This window comes from Eutrigla gurnardus (assembly GCF_963514095.1).
Source record: "Eutrigla gurnardus genome assembly, chromosome: 21".
Taxonomy (NCBI): domain Eukaryota; kingdom Metazoa; phylum Chordata; class Actinopteri; order Perciformes; family Triglidae; genus Eutrigla; species Eutrigla gurnardus.
Window position 1 is genome coordinate 15054732 of NC_139932.1, and position 26784 is coordinate 15081515.

The 26784-nt window shown below is 42.9% G+C and overlaps 1 protein-coding gene across 2 annotated transcripts in view; it reads right to left on the bottom strand.

Moving 5' to 3' along the window:
- LOC311032100 (chemokine-like protein TAFA-5) overlaps positions 1 to 26784 on the bottom strand; it is a 116167-nt gene that overhangs the window by 28823 nt on the left and 60560 nt on the right. For both annotated transcript variants that reach the window (XM_084038733.1, XM_084038734.1), the window contains exon 2: positions 18027 to 18176. In XM_084038733.1, coding sequence (XP_083894859.1) covers positions 18027 to 18176 — 150 coding nt within the window. The remainder of the gene's footprint in view (positions 1 to 18026; positions 18177 to 26784) is intronic.

Consider the following 26784-nt stretch of genomic DNA (forward strand, 5'->3'; position numbering starts at 1 on the left):
CACACATTCACAGATCGCACAAACAGACACACCCTCTCACACACAAACACCTTAAGGTATAGCAGAATGAGTTTTTAAAAACTTATTTGCACGTTTTGATCAGCGTCTACGCTTTGGCACGGTCTCGTCAAATACAGCAGCTTAGTCCTACAATTTAACCTGTTACGCTCTAGGTTCCCGTCGAGCATAAGTTTTACAAGAGTCAGTAATGCAAACGTAACATTTCACACAATAAAGTTGGATCCTGGAAACAACAAGGTTCAGGGAAAGATTATGGTTTGGGTTAAAGTAACTGTGCTGAAGTTTTTACTGGTTGTAAAACAGTCTAAATGTTATACTGATGACATACAAAAGATTGGGAAGATTACTTCCAGTGTGACTTGCAACATTCACTTTCTTTCTTTTTTGCGTCGTTAAACTGAAATATTGTTCTTCTAATTTCAGGTTAACGGCTTGTCCAAGGTGGGAGGAGTCCACTTGAAGGGCAATGTGAAGAGTGTCATGGAGAAGTAGGTTTTTATTTCTCAGTAACTGGTATTATGGGACAGGAAATGAGCAGAATTGACATTGGACTCATCGGGTCCCACTGGGTCGACCTCCTATTGGTCAGCAGCGACTTAGCGTGGAAACTTTGCCAAAGTTGAACTCGACACAGAATATTCACTGGGATCCTCTCAGTTCGGCCTCTCTCATATTGTTTCCAAATTCACTTCTTGTACAAAAGGTTGTTCTTTGATTTGTGAGTAAACACACACCCTTTGGTTGTGAGTTTCAGTGACCTTCATCTCTTCTTCTCTGCGCCGCCTCCGACATGCTCATAAGCAGCATGCACTCTGTCAGCATGCAAATACGCTTGTTAATATTAATGAGTGTAATTAGCACCAATGATGAGGAGGGTCGGGCCATTGGCTGACTCATTAGCTCCGTCCTACACAGCTGGACTCCATAAAATAACATAAACACCTTTGTTTGTGTGCGAGTCTACTCCTTTTTGTTTAATTTTCACATCCTTGAACTGAATGTATTTTGGATTATGCTACTTTTAGGATGAATTAAGCATGCGGTGATTAAAGAGTGAGGGTCCTCGTGAGGATAGGCGTACAAGAATGCGTGTGTAGTTGCTTTAGCATTCTCTATGAGTAATGTTCCTTGCAGCTGAGGAATGGGAGACCTGGTTAGATAAGAGGAGATGCAAGAGTTATTGATCCATTTTCTAATTGCATCGGGCCCGGCGAACACTTGGTCCGTGCCGTCTTGTAGCTGTTGAGGTTGAAAGCTGATTTGTGAGCACGATTCACTTTCCAACCATTTACAGGCCGAAAGACGCACCGAGACGGTGCCCTTTCTATAAAAGCTTATCGGTGCTGCCATTCCTTCATTTGAGGAAAAAAGAAACTTAACAAAAAAAACAGAGGGCACAAAGGACTAGAAAGTTAATTGTCCCCTTGGCATACTGGTTTAAAATACTTTTTTGTTCACAATGCAGCCGGGAACTATGTTTGTGGCAGTGATTCTCGCTCTTCTTTAATCTCACATTGCAGGTTTTTTGGCACTCGACTCGTTACACATATTTCAAGATACCTTTATCATTCATGTCATCATACTTTCAGTAATATTCCACATTTTCTGGGTCAAATATCAGAAGGAATGGTCAGAATTTTAAATTTTTTTTACACTTGGCCTGTGTCCATATCGTGTCTTTTCCCCATGACCACTTCTCCTTTGTATAAAACAGTATCACCCCTTTGCTTTTTAGTATTTTATTGGGCTACCATCTATTTGTTTGACATCATTTTTTAGAGCAGTTCCTGCCCAGCTGAGATGCTCCTACAAACCGTCTATCTGACATATAAATGCCGAAACAAGCTTCCAACAGTGATGTCACCAGCGTTTCCCTGAAAACTTCAGAGCATCTCAACTAGAAGTCCTCTCTCTCCTCATAGTGAACAATTGAAAACGATGCTCAGAAAAAAAAACACTGTTTCGACTCTACTCATACATACTTTCAGCTAGAAACTCCATTTAAACTTCTCCTTCATTTTTCATACATTCAACTTTCGAATCCCATTAAAACTTTTTTAAATGTTGAAGCTTAGTAAAAATGACCTTCTCTGATCTTGACGGCGGTGTGTGCGAGACGTCGTGGAACGGAGTGTTTTGAGGCAGAGTGCATCACATCAAAGCTGGAGTGGAGAGGAGCTTTAAAATCTTCTTTAAAAAATATCTTAAACTTGCTCTCATTCCCAAAAATGTCTGTCTTCATACATAATTTTAGGATTGAAATGTAGGAAAACGGAAGCAAACGCGGCTGCGGAACACAAGGTTTATACACATCATTGGTGGTATAATAATAATTATTATTAAGAAGTCAACAATCCAGTTAAGTGTCAGGTTTTCAGCATCCATCATTCATACTTGGATGGGGATAGGTGGTTGTTGGACCAGTGTCCTGAGGCGTGCACTTCAAAAATGGCTGAATTATAACCGAGTATCAAAAATTTGAGGCCAATAAAACATTGATGCTTTTAAATTCAATAAAAGCACATTTCTATCCCTCAAAAGTAGAATTCTTTCCACTAAAGGAACATCCCGCGACTTCAATGCAACACTTAACAATATAACTATAAAATCAATATATGACAAAAAAATAAATAAAAAAAACATTTTAGCACACACACCACATTTCAGCAGCCCTGGCCTTTAAAGTGCTATAACCGCGGTAAGTGCTCATACAAAGTGCTTTTTCCTTTGGGACCGAACCTCTGGCCTCAGTTAAGACTCAGAGAGATTTGCGGGGAGCAAGGGTTGGCTTGCCCGCGGGTGCCGCATGCAACACACAATCACCTGATGTGAGGCTTTACCTCTTCCCCCTCCATCTATCAATCGGGACGTGCCCTCTGCACCCTCAAATCAGTCCAGCCTGGTCCCATTACACCACGGTTTATCCATTTCTCAGGGAAGGAAAAAGGGCTTTTTTTATGGGTTCAGGGAAGAAGGGGTTTCAAAACTTTTAGCTCCCAATTCCTAGCGTTGGACACGATCAATATTTTCGAGCCACAACACGACAACCAGCGGGGGTAGCGCCGGTTCTATCCATTACAGTCGCATCATTCCAGTGATAATTGCGTAAAGCTGCTTCTCTGGGGACATTGGTGTGTTTACCCTGCCAACATGTCCATATGGATTGAAGGAAGTTAACAACTGGGGCTCAGAATGTCAATCGTCTGCATCCCAGAAGACTTTTGCATACAGTGCTGGTTGGCAACCAAGCATTTTTATAGTGTTGGAAGCTTTAAAATGCTTAAGGAACAGAACTATTAGCCCTCCACTGCAGCATACTAGTTTTAATGGGATTTTGTGGTGGAAAAAAAAAATTGCCCTGAGACCCAGTTTGACCCATGAGGTAACTTAACGTAGGCCCATTAGCCTATCTGTAAGGCGACCCACAACAGGGGCACAAAGGGGCCGAAGCATTATGGCTCACTTGTGCACCACTTACAGCCCACGTCGTTCCGGTCGCTTCAAGTCACAACCTCAGCAATTGTGACACACACACACACACACACACACACACAGACACACACACACACACACACACACACACACCCGCCCGCCCGCCCGCCCGCCCTCGCATGTAAGCGCTCGGCCTTCTTATGAATCACCCGTTCGTAAGACTTAATTGTTCCGGCTCCCTCTCCTTTCGGAAGCCTTTTCTTCTACTTGTCAATGGGTGAAGTGTTGACTCTGAGTCATAGCTGATGTTCGCCTGTTCAAAGTGATGTCAGGAGATTTTTTTGGTCCATAACAGCATCGAGACTAACAAATGAATGGAGTTGATGAAACTAATCAAACACGCAGATGGGCGTGGGGATTACTGGATGGATTACGTGGCAACAAAAGGGAACCATCAAATTGGCAATGCCAGAGAGAAAATAAACTTTATTCTCATTGCTTAAAGTCATGGAGCTACATGTATTATTTTTTTGCTCTGTGCATTTCGTGTATATTGATTTAATAATATATATATAATAATGAATTAATCTACGTTTTGATACAGTATAAGGATAAGGGGGTCAGGTTTTTTTCCCCTCCATCATGATTGGATTTAGCTCCTTCTTCATAGTTTGTTCATCAAAGCGGATACTTTTCAATTATACATGACAGGGAGGGAAATCGTTTAATCATAAGTTTAACTTTAGGCTAAGGTTAGCCGTGGCTACGTCCCCAGGTGGCTTTCACCTCTTAGATCTCTTTAAGATGTCTGGAACTCTCCGGGCTCAACAGAAAGGATCGCCCTGGGCGAGCAAAATGCCACGTCAGGCTAAATTAAGCAAATCACATCAGAAATATTTTCATATTTTGTCTTTTACAGCAAATACCAAAAAAAAAAAACATAAATTAATATTGCAACAAATATTAACATTGAAGGGTTTAATTAGGTTTATAAGCTCAACTGAATCTGTTGAGGTGGAGAACAATTCATCTTCTACAAATGCCGGTCTTAGATCCCCACTTGGACTCTAATTGATATTACCTGTCCTCAAAGAAACACACACACACACACACACACACACACACACACACACACACACACACACACACACACACACACACACACACACACACACACACACACACCGTGGGTGAAAATGCAGCTTACAAGCAGATGGCCAGGATAAGATGGCAGCTCTGTTGCCAAAATGGAAACTGCTGTTTCAATTATTTTAAAAAGGGCCCTGAATTACTCACACAATCGCTACAGCAGGAGAGCACTTCAGCAGATATCTGCGCGTTTGCTCTTAAGTCGCCGGCGGAGCCCAATAAGCAAACATAAAGGCGAAAATAAATTGAGGAAAACAAAAAACACTCAAAGCATCGCACGCAGGCATCCACACTTACATAAGCGGGATAGTAAGGTCTGCTGCATTTCTCTTACAGTGACGTTCTGCATCGTACATACAGTAAATACCTCTGCTCCACCCTCTCTGAATGGATTATTAATACAGAAGGACACTTTGTAGCTATAACTTAATCAGATAAAGTGAGTCTGAGAATGAAAGGCAACACAAAAAGGGGAGAACGAGAGTGTGCGTGTGAGACGAAAAAGAAAAAAAAGAGGAAGGGGGAGAGAACACACCACATTAGTCCACATATGATTTATTCCCCCCTCTAGGTGAAGGAGACACCATTTGTATTCATTTGCCTTTATTTTTATCCCAGATTCATCTCGCCTTCACACGCCTGTCACCACCATACTAATATTATTTTGGCCATGTGATGTCCCATAACTGGCTCTTATAAAAATTGCCCAGCGAAACAGGAGAGGATGGTGCACAGGGAGCATTTCATTTATCAGATTTTTTATTCTATTTTTTCTTTTTTTCCTAGAGGAGGATTAAAAGTTCCCCCCTGGACACGATAGTGTGAAGGGTGGGGATAATGATGTCTGTCCTCCTACTGAGGGACACACTTAACAGAAGGCATGGCTTTTTTTTTTCTTCTCCTTTTTTTATTTTTTTATTACTGGCAAGGTGAGCCAGTGGTGCTCCAACCCAAGGACAAAGACAACTGTGACCACAATCCTCCTCGCGGGGCTTTGCAGAACAATTAGATGAGAGCGGAGGGTGACTGCAGTTGGGTTTCAGGACAGTACACACACACAGATACACACACACAGCTCATGAGGACACACGTTATGAATAAACCAAAGCAGACTAACGTGATGCACAAACCCCCTTTTTAACAGACTGTGCAAAGATGCACATGAGAAAGTTATGGATCTTGTCATCTCAGCAAGAAAGCGAATACGCGTCCTTCCAAAAATATCTAACTCCTGGTTGAACCTTGGGGTCAGTGGCCAAAAAAAAGTAAAATCTTGATTGTTTACAAGCATGGGTGCAAATGAACATCTTAATTGTTCTTTTTTTTAAACCCTGCAAAACAATAGATTACTAAAACGTGATTCATGATTTTTATGTGCAGGAATAATAAGACCTGCGTCACCTGCACAGCTGTCATGCAAACACAAAAAGGCAGTTTTTTCTAAACCAGCTATGCGCTGTCACGCAAGATGCTTCTACTAAGTGGAGCATGGTTTAATAATGTGTTTCAGTTTAGATGGAGCGAAGACGTCTGGCGCTGTCTGTCTCCGACGAGGCAAGCCTGAGCTTAGCTACGTAGCAGGGACAAAGTCAAATAGTCGGTGGGCCTCCTGGGGCTTCACCTCTCATAGCGAGAGGTAACAGCTCGTCAACAAACCCGAGAACACGGATCAGTGAGCAGAGTCTCTCGTCGGCCTGTTGGATCCACTACGACATAGTAAGAGCAAGCTGTCATCGTGACCTATAAACCGTACAAGATATGCATAATGTAGCCAGCTATCATCTGCATATGTTTGACTGAAAATCATCTTTCTGTGCACATTGTAATAACTGGATTAGAACATACTTATAAAGATTCTGGATTCAACAACGGTACGTTTAATTAATCAAATTCATTTGATATGCCTTTTCTAGATGAACCTTTCCTTCGTCTGCTTTTTATTCCCCCTTTTTTTTCCCTCCGCCGTCCTTCTGTATTCCACGCCGAGCCCTCGCGTTCAGCTGGTGCATCCATCCAGCCGAGTGCACCCAGCTGCACAGCAATTACAGGTGGGGGCTCGGAACGGTGCACAACAACAAGACGCATACATTATTAAATGAACCCGTGTTCAGATGAAATTGCTAAGCCAGCCAATAAAGGTAAATTACCAAAGACAAAACGCGCCAGCGAGAGAAAGAGAGAGGGCCCTGCCCCGAAATTGCATTGCATTAATGAACAACATCATTTCTGAAAATGGAGAGGAAACACAGAGTCGCACCTATCAGCACAAGACAGAGCAAAGGGGGGGAAGAGAGAGAGAGAGATGGAGCACAACATTGACTACCTAATTATGCATTTTATCATTTCAGTCACAATAGAGTGCCTCCCTTCTTGAGTTGCCCAGTGTACTTGTGCAGCTGTTCCTCCGCCGCTTTAATGAGGAAGATAAAGAATAATCACGACCGCATTATATTTACATCTACCGACCACCAAATTACTTCCCACTGCAGCATCGCGCACACACACAAACACACAAACACAACCTCCGAACCATGTCAAGTCAAGCAACAATATCGAAAAACGCGGCAAAAACAACACCCTTCTGTTGTCTTTGCATGTTGGATTTAAAGCTCTAGTACAATATCAGCGAAGCGCTTTAGGGACTGAGAGAAAAGTATTTCTAATAGTTTAGCCTTCTGCTAACCATAACCATCACGACTGTCGGTGATTCCCACAACGAGCTAGCCGCAGCCTGCTCTGAGCTAGCCGCAGCAATGGGATGCTGTGAGCTAGCTTCTGTGATTGCTGCTGTGAGCTAGCTGCTGTGAGCTAGCTGCTGAAGCTAGCTGCTGTGTGTTAGCTGCTGTGAGCTAGATGCTGTGAGCTAGCTGCTGAGAGCTAGCTTCTGTGATTGCTGCTGTGTGCTAGCTGCTGGGCCAAAGTTTCCCATCAAGGGCTAGATTTCCTAATGCCTGACCAATCAAATACAATATGGTGAAATGTTATTAGAGATGTTTTCCCACAATGACGGCAAACTATGTTGTGGTTGTGGTAGCAATAAAGACCCGTGCAGATCACTTCCCCTTCTCCTATTGACTTTCCCCAGATCCTTGACTCCCGGCTGAGCTGCAATAATCACGTTGTGTCCCCCGCATCCACCCTTCCATACATCCATGCATCTACAAAAGAACAGGGGCCCCCAGACCATTCCCTTGGGATCTTACCGAAAGAAAAGTAACTGTAATCAAAAGGAAGAGATGAAAGGCAGATAAGTGGGTGCAGGGGAGTGGAGGAGATGGACACTGCGGGGATCCCGACACCCATCGTATGGAATCAGCACCTTGTGAGTAATGGGGGTTAAAAAGGGAAAGCACTTTCTCTCACGGTGCCAGATGGGCTTGTGTGGGTCGGATCACAGCTGCGAAAGAGTGAATGAGTAAGTGAACACTCGCAGCCCTCCTTGGCAGAAATCAAGTGGCGAGAGGACAGAGTGATGATTGGCCCGTGGTCTCGTTCTAGCTTCAATCAAGAACTGGCAATAAAAGGCTCGTCGTAATCCGGCATGGACGTGTTCCACTCTTGACTTGATATTTAGAGAAATACAGGGTATCACTGAGGAACAAGCTGCCTTTTTTTAAATCCACATCTTGATGTTTGCCGGAAGGGTATATATTTACATCTATGCACGGCACTGGGAGATTGTAGCATATTCACGAGTCCCTGATGACGTCTGAAATGCTTGTAGAAGACAAAGTAATTTCATTTTTCTCCTGAGGTGATTTTCGAGAAAATGATTGGAAAACTGAAGATATCAACCTAGTATTTTCCCTGTATATTTAATTTATAGATTGAGTAATAATGTAAACAGGCATGTCAGTCAACATGTTTCATTTTTGACAGTTCATTCCCTAATGCAGGAGATTAATGCATATTTATTGTTATGACTTGTGATTAATGTATAGACAGCTGAAAGTCTACAGAATAGAGCTAGCAGACTTTACAATATGTGTATCAAAGAGCTTGGGAAAGGAGGCAATATTGACTATTGATCAGTATTTATTCTGACATCTAGTATATATATAGGTTCTGTATTTTATTGTTTTTACTTTTTATTCTTTACTTTGGGACTCACATTCATGTCTCACAATAAGCATAGCACAGTCATAACATTCAAATTCAAGGTATGTTTTAATACTTTTTATACATTATTGGAAAGTCAGTACTTTTTTCAGTTTAACTGTTGACGTTTATTTTCTACTAATTTATGTATTCATAATTCCTTTGCCGCACAAAAAAGTACGTCCATCAGCCGAGGCCAGTTGTAGGAAAATAAGAACTGGGATGTTAGCACAAGCAACAGTCACAATGATAGGGGGAAAAAAGTGACTCGTAAATAAGCCCAAACTCCACGTTGTTGGATTTACAGGCAATGCAAGCCACTGGTCACGTCATAAAAAAAGAGATCTCACAGAGAGACAGTTTATCCGTTATGCAATCACACGGTTTCAGCCATAGTTAAGACTGCAGACTCACTCCGGGTCTAAATTGTAGCCTCGGCCCTGAGGGGGTCTGTAGAAGTAGTAATTATTAATTAATTGTTCATAGCCCGTAGCCTCACGAGCAGACATAGCCCCTTGGACACGCATTCACAGCGGAGGAACTTTTCTCTTCCAATTAGACCAGCGAGGTGGAGAGGGCGAGAGCACGGACCATCAACCACGGCGGCGAGCCGGCGAGCGGACTTGTGGGAAAACGGGGAGGACAGGCGGCAGGCGTTTAGGAAGAAGGCGCGGTGCAGCGTGCAGAGCCAAAGAAGGTTGAGCCAACCTCCTAACAGCCGTCGGCTGCTGACGAGGTGTCAGAGATGAAGATATATAGAGAGAGAGGAGGGGGAAAAAAGGACTTGGACAAAATCAAAGCAAAGGGAAGAGATGCTTTTTAATGTATTCACATACTTATTTCATCTTTGGAGTATAAATGCATGTGCGTATGCGTGTTTTTCCGTGGGGATGTAAAAGACAAGGCGGGAGTGAGTGACAGCCGAGCTGAGACATATTAGCTCTTGAGGATTTACACGGCTGAGATGTTGGGATGACTCTGATGGGTTTACCGAGTGATTGGTGCGCTGGCCTCGACGAGAATCCCCCGCTCCACGCAGAGCGCCGTAATACTTCAACACGAGGGCCCGAAGGCTCATTTGAAAGCCAGACATGAAGTCAATCTACCGCGCCAACATCCCTCTTCATGAACACTTAGTACGGAGTTGATCTTCAGCTGAACGATTTGGCGTTAAATCAGCGCACGACGCGGCCAGAACTCTACATAAATTATCCCCCAACTCACAATTGCTTTGGCGACACCAAGCATTTTAGGTTTTGGCATCAAAATTGGGAAAAAAAAGCATGAAATTGCTTAATGCAGGTATCTTAACTGCTTTTCATTACATTAACATATGCTTATCAAGCACTTTTTAAGGGGACTTTATCGGCCTCTTTTCGCATTCAACCCAGATTAATTATAATAAAACACAGAGAGCGTGATGCACAACAATGGGGCATCAATAACCTCTGACGTTATCATCAACTCAGAAACTCGGAACACCTGGGTCTACTTCATCACCTTAGCGCTCGCAGATTTATGAACGCGGGACTGCGACGGGTTTTTTTTTTCCAGGGCAGAAGGATGCGTGGATAATACAGCTTCATTAAGAAAGAGCGTAATGGCACTCGCCTGGATGTATTACGGCATCTGTATGAGCTCTATCATCTGGGATATTAAATATTTACAGTCAATGTATGCATATGGAATCACTCCTGCACACATACATCCAGCGGACTACTTATTCATCTTTGGCCGCGCTAACATCCATCAGTTCGGGGGGAAAAAAAGGAATGGCAGCAATCTGTTTTTGCAAAAATGGCTGTGTGCATCAAAGTAAGACGTGATTCAATATGTTTGCTTACGAGCCATTTGAAGTCTCTAGTAATACACACCCAGTGTATATATTTTGTGAAGTTATCCTTAAAAAATAAATGTGATTTAAAAAAAAAAGAACCATGAAATGGATTTTTATTATTTGGAGAATTCAGCAGCAAGGAGGGCTATAAAGCACCATAATGCAAGGTTAATGGATGGAAAACTTACTGTAAGTCTGCCACCGAGTGAAAGCCAGAGCAGACACTTTGCATTATTTTTATGCTAATGCGCGCCACTCGTCAGCTCCTTTCACCCTGCGGGGAAAACACAAGCTTTTCTTTGTATTATATTTTCTGCTTGTCATGCTGCAGAACACAAGCCGGCTCACTATTTCTGTGCGTGTAAACCCACAAAGAGGCTGTTTTGATATCAGTCACTCTGGAGGGAGAGCTCCGCATTAATATTTCCCCCCAAAAATTCAGAGAGCCCAAAAAGAGAAGGGTGAAAGAGAAACGAATCATAAAAACAGTCTCTTGCACAATATGTAATGGCTTGAGTTGGAACAATCTTCCCCAATAATGTTCTGAGCCGAGGAAGGAGATAAGAGTTATGAACAACAGCAACTCTTATTTGACATCTTTAGTTCTGAGCTCCTGCTGCTTTAAAACAAATAACGGAAAAAACAGTGATGTTACCAAATTACTTGCCTGCGTCATAAGATGTAAAAAAAAGCTAAATTGACCCCAAAACAAAGCAACGTAACTAACTAATTAAAAGCAATTTATTTTCTACAAATAGTATTAAATACCCATTTCACGTTTATTCAAACTGAGCTGTTGCAGCGTTTCTATTTCAGTATCCAGTAGTTTCCTTTTGTTGTTTTGCCTACGATATTGTCTTTTTGTCTTTTATTTTTCTATCACCGGATAACTGGAGTTATTTCAATTCATGTTATTTGGTAAAAAGCATTTACCAACACAAAAGCCCACAGGATGCTGATGGATTAGTTTATGCCTCATAAAAACACAGATACTGGCTCAATTTAAAACAGACTGATGCCAAATTGATAACGTACTATTTGGACGCGATTGCCCTTTTTTACGAATTTATTTCTGATGTGAGGAAAACTGAAAGACAAAGTGGTGGCCAAGCAAAACTTTTTATACGATTATAAAGGAAATGGTTCATTTTAGCACAAGAATAGCAGTCAAACTGCAAGTGAAATATCTATTCTCATGCCAGATATTTAAGCAATACTGAATTATAAATTGGAGATTTCTGGAGCAGGAGAGTTGTATTCTGTCGATGGTGCCAGTTAGAAGAAGAAAAGACAGGATGCAAAATACAAATGTGGGTTGTGTGTGCTGGATGCGATCATGAAATTTGTGTCCCGCTCCAGTTAAGAGGCTATAGCCTCCAAACCAGCACACCCAAGGAGAAACAACCCCCCTCGGGCTGCAGTCCCCCATCTGCCTGCCCTCTTCCCCTCCTCTCTATTTGACAAGGCTGCAGCCCGTGGTCATCAGTCTTCGCCATGCATGTGTGTGTGTGTGTGTGTAAAACGGAAAGAAAAAGGCTAAAAGAGAGAGGGGGACATTACAGATTCACCAGTGAACCATCTCTTTCCAGTCCTGGTCCCTCTGGACGGCGCTGCGGTAGCGGCTAGCTTGCTAACTGGCTGCCGGAGAGGCGATGACATGTTTCCCCAACAGGCCGCGGCCCCCGCCGCTCCTCGCTGGATCAAATCAAACCAGTGGCCTGATGCAGTGTGATTGGAGCTCTGGTACTGTCTAATAGCCCAGAGACAGAGCCTGACGCATACTGTTGTCTCTATCACCGCTTGATTCACTGAAACTATTCCGCTTGTGCAACTCAGGGATGTGCATCTAATAGAATGAGGGGCATTTTCATAGCTTGCAATGCAGCATTACAGATATGACAATGCAAGTTATGTGCAAACCGATCCTTCTAGACCCTTTACTTAAGTCAAAGTTGCAATACCACACTGGGGAAAATTCCACTACAAGCTAAATTCTGAAAATCAAAAGCTTCCAAAAGTGTTGTCAGCTAAATATAAGTAAAGCACCTTTTACCATTGTAGTTTCTCAAGGTAAATGCTAACTATATTGTAGGGCAGGTTAATCATTATTTTCTTCTTAAAAATTCTCTTGAAAAAGTCAGTTAATTGCCTAAAAAATGGAAAGTCTACAGAATAAGACAAATTGCTGCCCAAGAATTGTGAAAATTATACCCTTTAGATAATACTTGAGACTGCATTCAAAACAGGTAAGAAATTATCATTCCAATGACAGAGTTGTTGACTAAAGCTGCTAAAAATTTGATTTTCATAATAGCAGTGTATCAAGGAACAATATGAAATGGGGGGTATTTATGAACCTATAAAAAGAGTATATCCTGAATCTATCCCACAATTGAATTGCTTTGGTTCACTCCCTCTCCTAGTTCCTCATTTTCAAAAGCAAAAACTACAGATGGACATGCTAGCCCCTAAAGGCTGAACATAGCAGAGCATTTAGTAGCTAAAACGCCAGACATTTACCTGAGAAGATGGTGGAGAGCTAAAAGAGACATTTGGACTTAAATTCACCAAATGACCAGAAACACGACTTCAAATCAATGATAAGGTTGCTAATTAATTGCTGGGTGTGTCAATAAGCAACTGCTATGAAGGTGTTACGTTGTGTTTTTGAAATGTAGTGAAGTAGAAATAAGCATGAACTTTACTTAAAGGGAAATGTGTGTCCGTGTTTCATTTTCTCTCTTGTACACACTCTTTTATCTGTCGGTTCAGTCTCTCGAAGCCGGTCACCTTTGAGGCTTTCATTATTGTCAGCACACCGGCAAAAAGCAGACCAAAGACAAACACCTTCACCTCAGGCAGGACCTCCCCCGCTGAGCCATCACAGCCGCAACCACAACCGGTGACCCTCGACAAGCACCTCCACGTCTACAGATCTGTCCCTCTTTCATGCAGCCGGCACAAGTGGGTTACTCTCTGACTCTCTCTAATAGCCTCTCTTACACTCTCATCCTCCTAATAAGAACCGATATGAGCTCTCTTAAAAGTCATCAAGCACATGTGAGGTAAAAAGGCTCAAGAGCATGAAATTGCAGATAGAGAGAGGGTGTACAACACTAGGCTGCGATACCGGCTTCAAATAGGTATAGCCATCAAAGAGATAAAGTAAGGACAGTGAGAAAGTAAAGCAGAGAGGAAAAAGGAAGGATGGAAGGGTCAAAGGCAGATGCAGTTGATGCAGAGATCTTTTGTCCAAGCTGCTTTCCTTGTGGACACGTGCATCAAACAGCTCAGCTATGGAAAAGCTTATCACGTCGATGCTTATCTACCATGTTCAACTCCTCAAAGCGAGAGCGTCTGGGGAACGGGGGGGGGGAACGGACAACAACGGTGACTTTTCAGGATCAACGGCACTACAGCCGTCTCCGTTTTCATTTTCCGCACGCTGTCCCAGATGCCGGGTGAGTCCGCCGACGGAGCTGTGGATTATCCCGCATGCACGAGACGCGGCGTCTGAAGCATGAAGGACACGGATTGTGTCGGCCGAGGCAAAGGCACATTACAACAGAGATCAGACCTCGAGAACTCAAGTAGATTAAAACTGATTGAAATCCCATTTGTGGCATTTGGGGTCTTTTATGTCAGCTCTCTCTCTCTCTTTCGCCCTCGCTCTCTTTCGATGTCCCCGAAGTGAGCAGCAGCGCTCGGGTCTGAATAAACAAATAAGATTGCATTTGTAGGAGACAAGCATCTCTGAAATGCATGGCAATAATAGCAAGCTGAGGGATATTGTAATATGAACAGCAATAAAACATTGTTTTTGTTTAGTTCTTTTTTTGGATGGGACACAATGTGACTATATAGGAGGAAATGGTAAATGAATGTCTGAGGTAGAAAAACAGGCACACACAGAAGTACCTCTGTGTACATGCACCTGTCTAACTCTCATAGCCAAATATGAAATGATTTTGTGTATAGTGTATACTTTATATTCTGCACTATGCCCAGTGGAGCGGCCGTAGCTTGGTTGGTGGGTAAACTAAATCTTTATGGTAAAGGAACTAAAAATGAAAAGATTGATTCATTTTTATGGTACAACAGGGTTGCACAATCCTCTCTTTATGAAGTCTCATTGTTTGTAATCATAACAGAGTTCTCTTTATGTCAGGGGGGGTTGCAGTTGTGGGCGTATGGCATCAACAGGATGGGGCCGAGCACACAGCCCTGGGGGACTCCGGTGTTTAACACTATGGAGTCAAGGAGGTGTGGCGGCCAATCTGAACTGCCTGGGGGTCCCTTTGTGATGAGGTCAAATAACCAGTTTATCCAACCAGTTTCACAGGGGAGATTGTGTTGAATACTAAACTGAAATCAACACATACCATTCTGATTCTGGTGTATGTAAGGGGTCAATGCAGGGTTGTCTTTGATGTCCTGGAGAACCAGATTCTCAAAGCACTTCATCAGAATGAGGGTGAGTCGTTTTGACCAGACACTGCAGATTTATTGAAGGTAGAGGGACGATGGTGGCTGTCTTTAAGTAGGTAGGAACAAACATGTTGAAAATGTCAGTGGTGACATCAGTTAGCAGGTTGGCACATGACCAGCAGCTTCATTCATCTTCACTCTTAGAAGGACTCTGCTGTGGACATTGATAGCGGCCAATCCGGAGGCAGGCCACACTTGATAGCCGACTGTTTGTAGAAGCGATCAAAGTGAGCATAAAAGGCAGTTAAACTCATCTGGCAAAGTCAGATGAATGAAGTAGCAGAAAATCGAATGTAAAGTGTAAAAGTACCTTAAAATGTTATAGCATAGTACATACACTTTAGTGTGTAAAATGTTTGTAATTGTGTACTACTAGTGGTGGTACACTGCAAACAGGGAACTAAAGTCCAACATTTGCATACATTTAATGACAGATTGTCATAATATTGGCTGAATGTAATTTTCTTATTACAATTTACAGCTCATCATCATGCAAAGAGGTGGATAGACGTTATATAACTGCATACATGCACCACCACACCTCCTGATTATGGAATAATAATAATACACCCAGTGTCAATTAGTCAGCCTAATCACATTCACACCTATGAGTGATGTGCTGTACAGTCTCCAGTGGACTTGTATGTCTCTGAGCTGTGTGAGGTAATCAGGAACACTCAAAATGTAATCCCGGTTGCACTGCTGAAGGCCGGAGTGCCAATAACCACCACGCCGCTTATGCCGGATACTTCTGAATAAAATATTCACAGGGAATGATAATGAGTAGCGTATAAGCGTTTGTTGTATGTAAAATAAACCAAGATATTGTTTTTATTTTCTCTGATTTGAAAAGGACAATAATGTGAAATGATCTGTTGTGTAAACAAAGCACTAACAGTTTCAATTATAGGACCACAAATCACTAATTGTTTATCACCATAGAAACCCTCTCGGCCTATCAAGTCGTCTGTTAACTCCAAATTAACATTATCATTATTACCTGACTGTTATTAATTTCTCTGTTTTTATCTTGATTAATTTGCATTTAAATGTTTCGTGCTGCATTTTTGTTTTGTTGTTTCTTTTATTGGAGCATTTTCATTTACTTGTGAAATGTGCAGAAATAAAATCCCCTCGCCTACATGGCCTTAACTTTACAACAGCACTGGTGTTACTGTCATGATTCTATATAGTATATACTGTATACCTACAGTATACTTTGACAAAACATCTATTCAGGTATCATTTTCAGATTTATTTTTGTTGCGCTACAGATCACACCTGCCTCTAAACAGTCAGCTAAGCTCTCTTCAGAAAAAGAGGAGTAAAAAGATGCCACAATGCTCCACGAAGCCAACATTGAGACAAATACCATGATCTTATCTGGATTCTGCGGATTTATGCAGTACCCATACAACTTATTCGCTGGCAAAAGAGGCAAATTGACTCCCAGTGTGGGCGGGCGTGTGGTCAAGTCTCCAGAATCAGATTGTTGAGCGCGCAAATCTCAGTGTGAAGCAGTTTGGCCAAAGGAAGAAATTGAATTTGGAGGAAAATCTGCGATGTAATGTGCATCTGTCTCTGCCACACATAAAACGCTATATAAGCCTCTGTCCGCTTACACAAAAGCCTTCATCCTTGTATGATCAGCAGGCAAAACCAGTCAAACAGCACACCGAAGACAGGAAGCTCCTCCGAGCGAACGCACCGCTGTGGAGGCACAGCTGAATCACGGTGCTAAACAAGACATCCTAAAAAGGTAGACTTCACTGCCGGTCTTCGTAACGGAGCTGCTGATCCCGCCGTCGCCTGTGCACATGAATCCCATCCCACCCCGGGCTAGAGGTCACATGGTGTGAGACTTGGTGACAGGCATCCTGAGAGACAGCGGGGTGACAATGAAGATGTCATGAAGAAATGTAGGAAATGCCAGAGTCACAGCGTTGTCTGAGCTGCTATGGAGGCAGAATGCTGAGAGAGGAAATATTCAAAAGGCTCAGGAAGCCGAAGGCACAACTAATTAGACTCTTCCCCTCTGCTGTACACAATGTTGATATTTCTGCTTTTTTTTTTAATTCTCACTTCTCTCTTCAACACCTTCCCTTTGAAAATCACCAAAGAGAGAGCTTGAATTACAAAAACGAATTAATTTAAGCCACATAAATCATTTAAATTAAAAATTTTTGGAGTCACATGGTTTTGATGGGACAATATTTACATTTCATACAGGAAAAGTGAAGTGCAGTATACGTGGTCTATCCAATCCGAAATCCACTTAATGGATTCCACTTGTACAGATAGATAGCACGGAAATCATCAAATTCATCAAATTCGTAAGGATATTTTTCCTAAGTGATTGTTTGGTCTATTAAATGCCAGAAAATAGTGAAAAACAAGTTATTCCCTAAACCCTAACAACGATCATAATAATAATAATAATAATAATACAAAAAACACTGTGCCGAAGTTCATACTACGCCACATATAGTGTCACTATTCCATGAAATATGAGTCTATCTGTTGGTGGGGGGGATTGTATTGGAAATTGGTTTGTTCAGGCTTTACTAACACCACAAAAGGCAGCCCTGTGATCCACTTTGCTCCACTTTGGAGGTTTCTCCACCTTAAGCTCCCTTCTTACAAACCACCCTTGCCCAGTGAGGTCATGTGATGATTCTAAATTGCACGATTGGCTCTTTTGTCTCATGTGTCAACCCCGTGATGGACTGGCGTGCCCCGCCTTTGCGCCCCCATGTCAGCTGGGATCAGCTCGAGCCCCCCGCATCCCTGAATAGGATAAGCCGTTACAGATAATGGATGAGTTTTCCATTTAACTTTTTTTTCTCTCTCCATGTGCTTCAACATGACATAATCCAATGGAAAATTCACACAAGCCTCGGGGAAAAAACATACTCATGTTTGAGTAGTTTTTAACTGAAGAGGCCCCCCTTACAGCGCGCTAAGCCGGGATCCCCCCGCCCCTTCCTCCTCCTCCTCTTACCGTCCACACAAGCAGGTCTGGCTCTTGTAGTTCCAGCGATCTGGCCCTTCTTACAGGCACAGCGGGCCGTCTGCCTGGCGATGGTCCGCCGCGGTTGGCTGCTGTCCCTGTCCAGCGTCACAATCTCACATGTCCCCGCTGCCAGCTGGCCTGGAAATGACATTGCACCACAGGATGCGAGGTCAGAGAGATGCAATCATAAACAGGGCAAAATGAACTAGGCGGTCCCTTCGGTTGACTATTCTGTCACATGTTCAGTTTTTATAACAATGGGCACATTATTAATAACTGTCTATGTAAAGCATTCATTCTAATTTTTAACATATAAACTCAAGTTTAGACACAGCCCATCTGTTAAAGCAAGACTAGGTAAGTTGCTCTTGAGTCATTTGCTTGTTTTACTATTGTGATCGATAAAGAATTTGCATGGATAAGAACAATCGGTAAATGCAATAGGAATCGACAAAAATTCATTAAAATTCATGTTATTCCATCATTCAAAATTTAAATAGTCTCACTTTGATGACCCAATTGAAGACATTAAAAAGCATAGACAAATGACGGGAACCCATAAAAACACTGACATTAACCACATTAGCAATGCGAGGACACCGTTTTGAAATGTCCACATTTAAGTCAGAAGAGTCTCGGGCTCTTTCAGGTTCCTTAACCCTGAATAATTCCAGTTGAAGTGCTCGGAGGCCGAAAGAGCAACACCGCTGTGGCACCGAGCCACAGAGATGTGACCAAACGTGTGACGGGACTTTAAAAAGACAATGAGGAAATTACTTTTAAATTCCAGCTACCTAAAGACAACCCACAAGCTATTTCTCATTAAGGGGCCACATCCTATCAGCACACCTATTTGAAGGAAAAGTACCCATTAGCCATGAATGACACACATGAATACTGATGAACTTTGTAATTGCTGCCAAGCCAAGCCCCCAACCTCCCCCACAAGCTTACACACACATGCTCCATGTATTCAATCAGGTGACCTCCGGCCTCGCAGGCGAGGCCCTCGCTGCTCGCAAATTAACCTTTGTCTGTGTGTGGAGGCCCTCGGGTGCCTTCCTGGAGAGGCTTATCAGGATCTAATTGTGATTGGCAAGAGGATGGAAGTTGTGATTAAATCTGGACTTGGAGTCCCGGACACTTGGGTGGCTGGATTAATGAACTGAGCGGCGAGGGGGTCACACCTGGGGTAATAGGGATCCATCAGGATTCAGTGGCACGGCGTGGCGGGCCACGGCCACAGAAGAGGCAAGTGTCTATGTGCATAGTAACCATATCTAACATAACTTCTCTTCAATGGCAAAACAGAAGGATATGAGCTATAGCTGGCCTACATCCATCTCCATATCCTGTTAAAACCATGAAAACTAATCACATAGGAGTTGGATGGGGAGTAGAATGATCAAGACACATTCTCAGTCATCCCCGTTTCTACTGTAGTCTACTCTGAAGCCTTATGTGTGTGTCTATAAATACAACTCTACTAAGAGGTAGAAGAGGGATAAAAAAAATAAAAAAATGTTCTGAAATATGATGTCTTCACTCGGGTAGCATGCCACTAAATCCAATCTGTCATGCACTTTGGAGATCGAGACCAACTCCCTCCTCTTCCTCCTTTCTTCCTTTACATTGCCCGCTTGATTCCTTTCTCCTTCACGCCTTCTCGCTTAACTCCCTCTTGCAACTTTCCCCCGTCTTCTCCGGGTGATGCCGGATAATGACTTGTCATGTAAGCGTGTGCGTTATCCGAATCATGCGTGTACGTTGTGCACGCGTTAACTTCCTGCGTCCCAACCCCACCCACCACCTCTGCGGATCATCTCCTCGCTGCCTTTCTTCTCCCTTCTTCTCTTTGTCAGTTCATTCTCCTTTGGAGCTCTTCAATTGCGAGAAGCGGAAAAATACTTTTTTTTGTGTGTGTGTGTGTCTTATGCAATAGCGGAATCGCTGTGGCACTGAAGTACCATGTGTGAAGTCAACAAGCTCAAAGACGGGCTGATTTGACGTCGCGATTCTCTGATAGAATGTAGGCAATTAATGAGCTCCATCGAGTCAAGGAAGAGGAACAACAAACACGGGCCTTGCTTATACTGTCACAGCTGTAGCTGCAGAGAAACAGAATTAATTGTATTTTCATGCTGTTGTCTTGAAATGTATGTTGTCTTCTATACAGTTCCACTGACTGATGAATAATCTTCTAATTCAAACTCAGTATAAAAATAAAATTCCACCCTGCCTCGTTTCATACTTCACTTGCATCTCTACTGGCATAACATAGGTACATAGGAAAGGAGGTTTCATTGAAATATGTCAGCAGGTGACATTTATGTTTATTCTGCCGTTTGGCAACACATCTTCCAAATGTTCAAATTGTTGTCGAAATTCTTTAACTAATTTGTATGGCACATGGCAAACCAACAAGTGCCACTCGGAGCTAGCATGCTTTAAAGAAGAAAATTCGTCAAAGACTAAAAGTCTAACGGCCATGCTAGCTTAGAAAGGTCACCAAAGTTATTACAACTCATCCTGAGGGGAACATCAATGCCTGTAAATTTCATGGCATTCCCTCCATTAGTTTGACTAAAACCCACTAATGTCAACCTCAGGGTGACGCAGGAAGAAATATCAGAGGATCGGCAAAACGTTAGCATGTAGCCTCAATGAACAGTGGATTCTGTTGCAAAGCACTGGTGCCAAATCAATCAGTTGAGATGTTTCAATCATGGTCATCCACTGAGAACCATATATGCATGAGTACTAAATGTAATGGCAATATACCCAATAGCTATTGAGATGCTTTAGTCTGGACCAAAGGGGTGAACCGACCCATCAGCCCAACTACAGACCAGTTTTGCCCTCCCTCGCACCAAGCTGCTCCCGAAGGTAAAAAAAGATTGTACTCAATATTGGAGCAGTGCTATTAATTCAAATCAATGTGTTTATACATCCCAAAACTGTATAATATATCCCTGAGGTGTGGGTTTATCTTGTCTTGATCATCAATTAAATTTCCCCAAACAGAATGAACATATTGTGCCCTTCTTTTTGTTCAAAATTAAAGGTGTATTTGGGATGATAGAGGCAAGAGTCTGTGGAGACTTGTTAAAGAGAATTAGAGTTTTAAATAAGTTTTGGCTTCAAGCATTCTAGGTGATTTGCAGTCTTTCCAAATATTATGTGAGAGAACTTGAGGACAAGCTGGTCTCAGTTCCACAATAAAGCAGGAGTCGGTTCCTTCTTTGCTAAAACAAATTGCTCCGAGCGTCCCCACGGCTCAGCCTGCAGAGCGCAGAGCCATGGATACCACGTGGCACAATTAAACATAGCAAAAAACTGAACCGAAGCTCCTCCAACACAAGATAGTATTCCTTTTTCTGTTGCCCTAGAGGGATCTGCAGAAGAGGTAAGAAAATATTACAGCACTCGCAGCTCCGACAAGGTGTTTTCAAGACAACATGACGGCGGACACGTTTGGTCCCCCAAAAAAATATCTCAGAATTAAAAAATCACATACATCCATTTCTTCACACGAAGAAATTGGACTGCGAAGAGAGAAAAATGGGTAATCCTATTTCCTGGAATAGCCTCATGAATAGTAGGGGGGAAAAAACTGGCAGGTGTTCGCAGAAACAAACCCAAAGCTTGTACCAGCAGGGCTATGATTTATCATCACCCTTATCAGCTTCTGTTGTCGAGCAGTTGTCGGCTTGGCCAGCCAAATGGCTGATTAAAATGTATGTGTGGCCACTGTAGAGTGAAATGAAAGCTCCGACTGTGGCAAGAAGATGGATTCATGTGGCAGAGCGTGAGGCTTAATACAACGTAATGTTATTGACATGCTCCCATGCTTTATTATTTCTCCTCAGCGCATTTCAATCGCTCTGCCGTACAGCCATTTGACAAATGTCCAGCACGGCTTCAACAAGGGGCGACATGACATTTTCCCTTTTCCCTCTTGTATGTTTTACCCATAAGGCTCAAATTTTAAAATCATTCCCATTTGTGCTGCTAAAGACATCCCGATGGAACAGAATGTGTCTCCTTGGAGTCTCAATCTGCTCAATGAAATGCTTAGATATTTTTAATAAATGTGTAGTTGACGCTTGGAACGAGCAGCTTTTTTTTCTTTCTTTGAAAATCTGCATTGCTGGAGTCATGCTGGGATCGCACACTGTGCTGCACAAGGGAAAGCTATTTCCAAATGTATTTTCCAGTGTCCTTTCCAAATTTGACACGAAACGCGTTCCGCCATGAAATTCACTGAAGAACTGCGGAATGAGTTTTTAATTAGCCCTCATTTTTACAGTAATGCTTGTTGCAGCTTATGTGAGAAATATGAGGGCTCACAGCCCCTCCTCCCCCCCAAAAAAGTGGGAAAGAAATGTTTGCTGATGTTATATCAACACAGCAGGTCTGGAGCAAGAAAGTATATTTTTTGTACTTAAGAGTGAAAACACACATTTGCTTTTCTACTATCAGTGTAACTACATGGCAATGTTTTGATTCAGTTCTAGACCAGTCTTCAGATTAAAATGTTACATTTTAGACATTTGATTTTTGTTGCTGAGTCCCAAGAACTTGTTCACTTATTCCACATCAGCTCCACTGGTTTCCTCTCTCGCTTCACAGCGGAGTTGTCTTCGTGTCAGCGGTTGCAGTCGTGGTACAGCGTGAACAAGAGGGGGCCGAGCACACACCCCTGGGGGACTCCATTGTTCAAAACTAGTGGAGGATTTGTGCCTGCCAATCCAAACTGCCTTTGGGTGTTGTTTGTGAGGCGGTGTAATAAGACTAATAATAACATCTTGTCTCATTTTCAATCAGATTGTAGATTTGCTCCATAAAAGGCCGTAGGAGCAATGTTGCTTCTCAAAGCCAGACCAGCGTGGTTTGAGCGAACCGAGTGAACTCACATTGGCCTCCTTAGAGTGCTGTGATCTCGCTGCCGGGGCTAAAAAAAATATGCCGTGTAAGGTGAAGAAACGCTGAAATATAACATATTTATTGGTGTTTTAAGCAAACAATATTGTCACAGTGTCTCCGAGGAGCTGACTGCTGGCTGCGGCTCAATATGAATGAGAATGATAGCGAAGCATGGACACGCTCCTTTTCTAAAACATCAAAATGATGCATGTAATGGCCGAAGCCTTCCAAAACCAAAACGTTCCTTTTACACATATTCAGCACTTAACCCAGAAACACTACACGGCAGCTCGCCGTGGTTGGAAACCGGCGTTACATCTGTTCCGCTGGAGGAGACGGAACGTGCACGTGTGCACGCGTTACGGCGATGCCAGACTAAAATTCTATATCTCTCCAGCACGCTACAGCTGTTCGGAACGAGAGAGAGAGAGCGAGAATAGTCCGGCGCCAAGACTGCCAGTCTGAAAACCGCATTCTGGATCCAAACGCTGCATTAGTTGAACCTGGATGTCATCCCTCTACCCCGAGGCCTGGCAGGCTAGTTTTTAAATGAATCCTTTTAACGAGCCTAATCGGAGGCTGAGCGAGCCAGATGAACAGCGTGTGATGTAACGAGGAGGAGAGAGCGGAGCTGACGAAATGACATCTTTAGGTACAAGACGGATGATGTAGGGGGCCTGGATGAAATCTCAAAGAAGACCCGTGAGAGGAGACTTATGAATCAGACCACTTACATATAGTTTATAGTCTGGACATTGTCTCTAATTGAAAGCAGTTTGTCCTTGATTTTTTTTTTTTTACAGGACAAGATGATTTAAAGAAAATCTGATCAGGTTACATTTGATGGTTCAGTGAGCACAGTAGGGGTTTAGGGCCACATGTTTCCTACAACACCTATTCCTAGTTTGTAAGGCACAGTTTGACATTCTGGTAAAAGATTGCCAATTTGGTATCTGTTCGATTTGAAGCTGGAGTCGGCTGCTGGTGCGCTCAGTCGGCATGGAAACGAGGGGAAAAGCTAGCCTGGTTCCATCTGTAGGTCACAAAATCTGCTACTCTTGTTTTAGCTGTACAAAAGACAAATCGTAAAAACAACAAGTTCTTTGTTGGGGGCAGCGGCTTTCTGAACAAATATTATACCACATACACAGAAAAACAGCAAAAAAATGTGAAAGCAGAATCTGTTTCCATGCTCAGCATCATATTGGATGAACTGACATGTGTGACAGATATTGATTATCTCATTTTACTGCTTAAACAAAGCCAATAAGGGACAATATAGGGGGGTGGTCCACCATCTTGAATATTGCAGGAGGTAGCAGTTAGAAAATAATCAAATCAAACTTCAGACCACCTCGACATTAATTTGACCAAAAACTCATCATGGAGCCGGTCCTGAAATTATTAATACCCTGCCTATGCTGCCATGAATCAGAGAAAGTTATGGAGACAATCCTCATCGGGAGCACTGTCTCATCATGATGAGAGAGAGAGAGAGAGAGAGAGCTGTGGTCTGGCCAATCTATTTTGGGTGAAGCAAGCTTGTCTGAGCTCTGCTTTGCGGAGCCACTCTGAAAAGTGATTTGATGTTCCCTTTCTGGCCCCCCCTTCTTTTTTTTTCTCCCCGAAAATGCATCGGGCGAGCACACAGCAGCACTATCACACATATAACACACATGCAAACCATAAACATGCACTTAGAAAAGACTAGAAGCACAAACGCAGCATAAAAATGCCAAATATAACCGCAACCTCCGTCCCCCTCTCCCTCAGACATAACACACACACACACACACTGCATTCTTTCTACCTCCTACACGTTTCATGGAAATAATAATCTATCATCTATCATGTCCTCAAAATGTCATTCTAAAGCACAAGACAACGAGCACACAGGATGACAAAGAGCTTTTTTTTAAAATGTGTCCAACACTATGGTGTGGTGCACATGTTAGCATGCAGATGTTAGCATTTAGCTACGCTGTGCTTAGGGTTGCCAACTGTCCCCTATGTTTGTCCCAAACAGGACATTTACTTGTCCCATATATTGACTGATGCTCTACTCTGATCGCCCTCACAGATCCTAGATCTGATTCAACAGAAATACAAAGGTCCTGATCACGCCATGGGTATCACCTGTCATCCAATCACAGACCCCCTTAGTTGGAGACAAATGCAACAATCCTTAAGGTCTGGTGATGTTTGGCAAATACGAATGAAGCTGCAAAAGAGAAAGGTTTGTGCAGCTAGAAATAAAGGGAAGCCAAACATGTAAATGTAAGCACTTCTCTCTGGCTGTGCAAAAGGACAAGAGGACAAAAGACTGCTTGAATCAGTCAAGAGCAGCAAAACACATCCATGAAAAAAGGAAGACTTGGCGGGTCATGACCCCATTTTCCTCCTTTGCCTTTATTCGACAGTGGTGCATGGATATTTAACAGACTCATGGAGTATCCTAGATTTTGGGTGAATAGCACCGAATATCACTTCATTGACAAAAAAATATGACTATTTTATAATCATATCAAATTTTAAATCGCTGTGTTTCTGAGAACCTCAGACGAAGACCTCACCTTCTAACGTCCTAGGATGCCCCCTCCTTTCCTTCAGTTCCAATCAGAATACGGAGGGCTCCGAGATACATCGACATATGATTAAAATAAATTCAACCGAGCACCCGTGTAGCTTAATAGGGTTTTCATAATGAAGCGAGGGACCCTCTTTTCTCCCGTGACCTTGTGCAAAGAACAGAAAGAATGGTCTTTCCCCACGAGACGCCCTCTTTTCCCCAGCGTTAGTGTTTTAGAATAATGAACTCCGCTTAATAACAGGGTGTTGGCGTGAAACAATGAACAATCATCAATTAAAACGGCGGGAGAAGAGAGAAAACAAATGACCCCGGTAACCCTTGGTAACACAAGGAAAAACTTAAGCGCATACGCACGCCCACCACTGCAATTAAGCACATTTTCCTCCCCTAGAGGATGCATAACAACAGGGCAACGATGATGAGGTGAAGTCCCTTAAATGTTGCTGTGATGTTGGGGACGGAAGAGCCGAGTTAACGTGTGAAAATCCAATAATTTCTCTCCGTATGCACCCTTGGGGGGGCAATGGAAAGGTTTGTCAGACACCGTTAGGCTCCTGATCAGGGCTCTAATGTGTGAAAATCTATAATAAAGCATCTGTGTGTACCATGTGCACACGTATTTCATGCAGCTTAACTGTAGTCGCCATTTCACTACTTTCTTTGTGTTTGCGCTTTATTTTTCTCAAAACGAATGCTATTTTCCTGGTTTCTCTTCCACAGAAGCACTCAGCAGGTGGCAGGACATCCACTATTTACAGCCTCTCCGGCTCATTCGGAGCTACGGTGATGGCCAGGAGGAAACGCAGCAAACAGGAAGAGTGTTGGACTTATGTTTCTGCTCCGCAGCGCTGCTCGGGGCCCCAACAGAGCCGAAGTGCAACTCTTCAAAAATGGAACTGCAGCTCTGGGCTACGAGGTCTGCAGACACGGTGACCATGGTGACCGCAGTGACCACGGTGACTAGTCGGGGGTCGAGCTGCTCGTGTTTTTTATGCTGCACATTCTTGTCGGTAGGGAAGATTAAAAAATGGAACAACTTGAAGAAAGACTTCGGCGTTTTTCTCCTTTTTCTTGGTTGACAAATTCATACTTTTGAGATCCTGCAAGGCCATTTTTTTTGCTTTCAAGGTTCAAAATGGATGGGAAAAAAAGCAATGGAAATATAATCAAGTCAGGTATGTAAATGATGCACGATGTGACCTGAGAGTATAGGACACGAGGGTGACATAC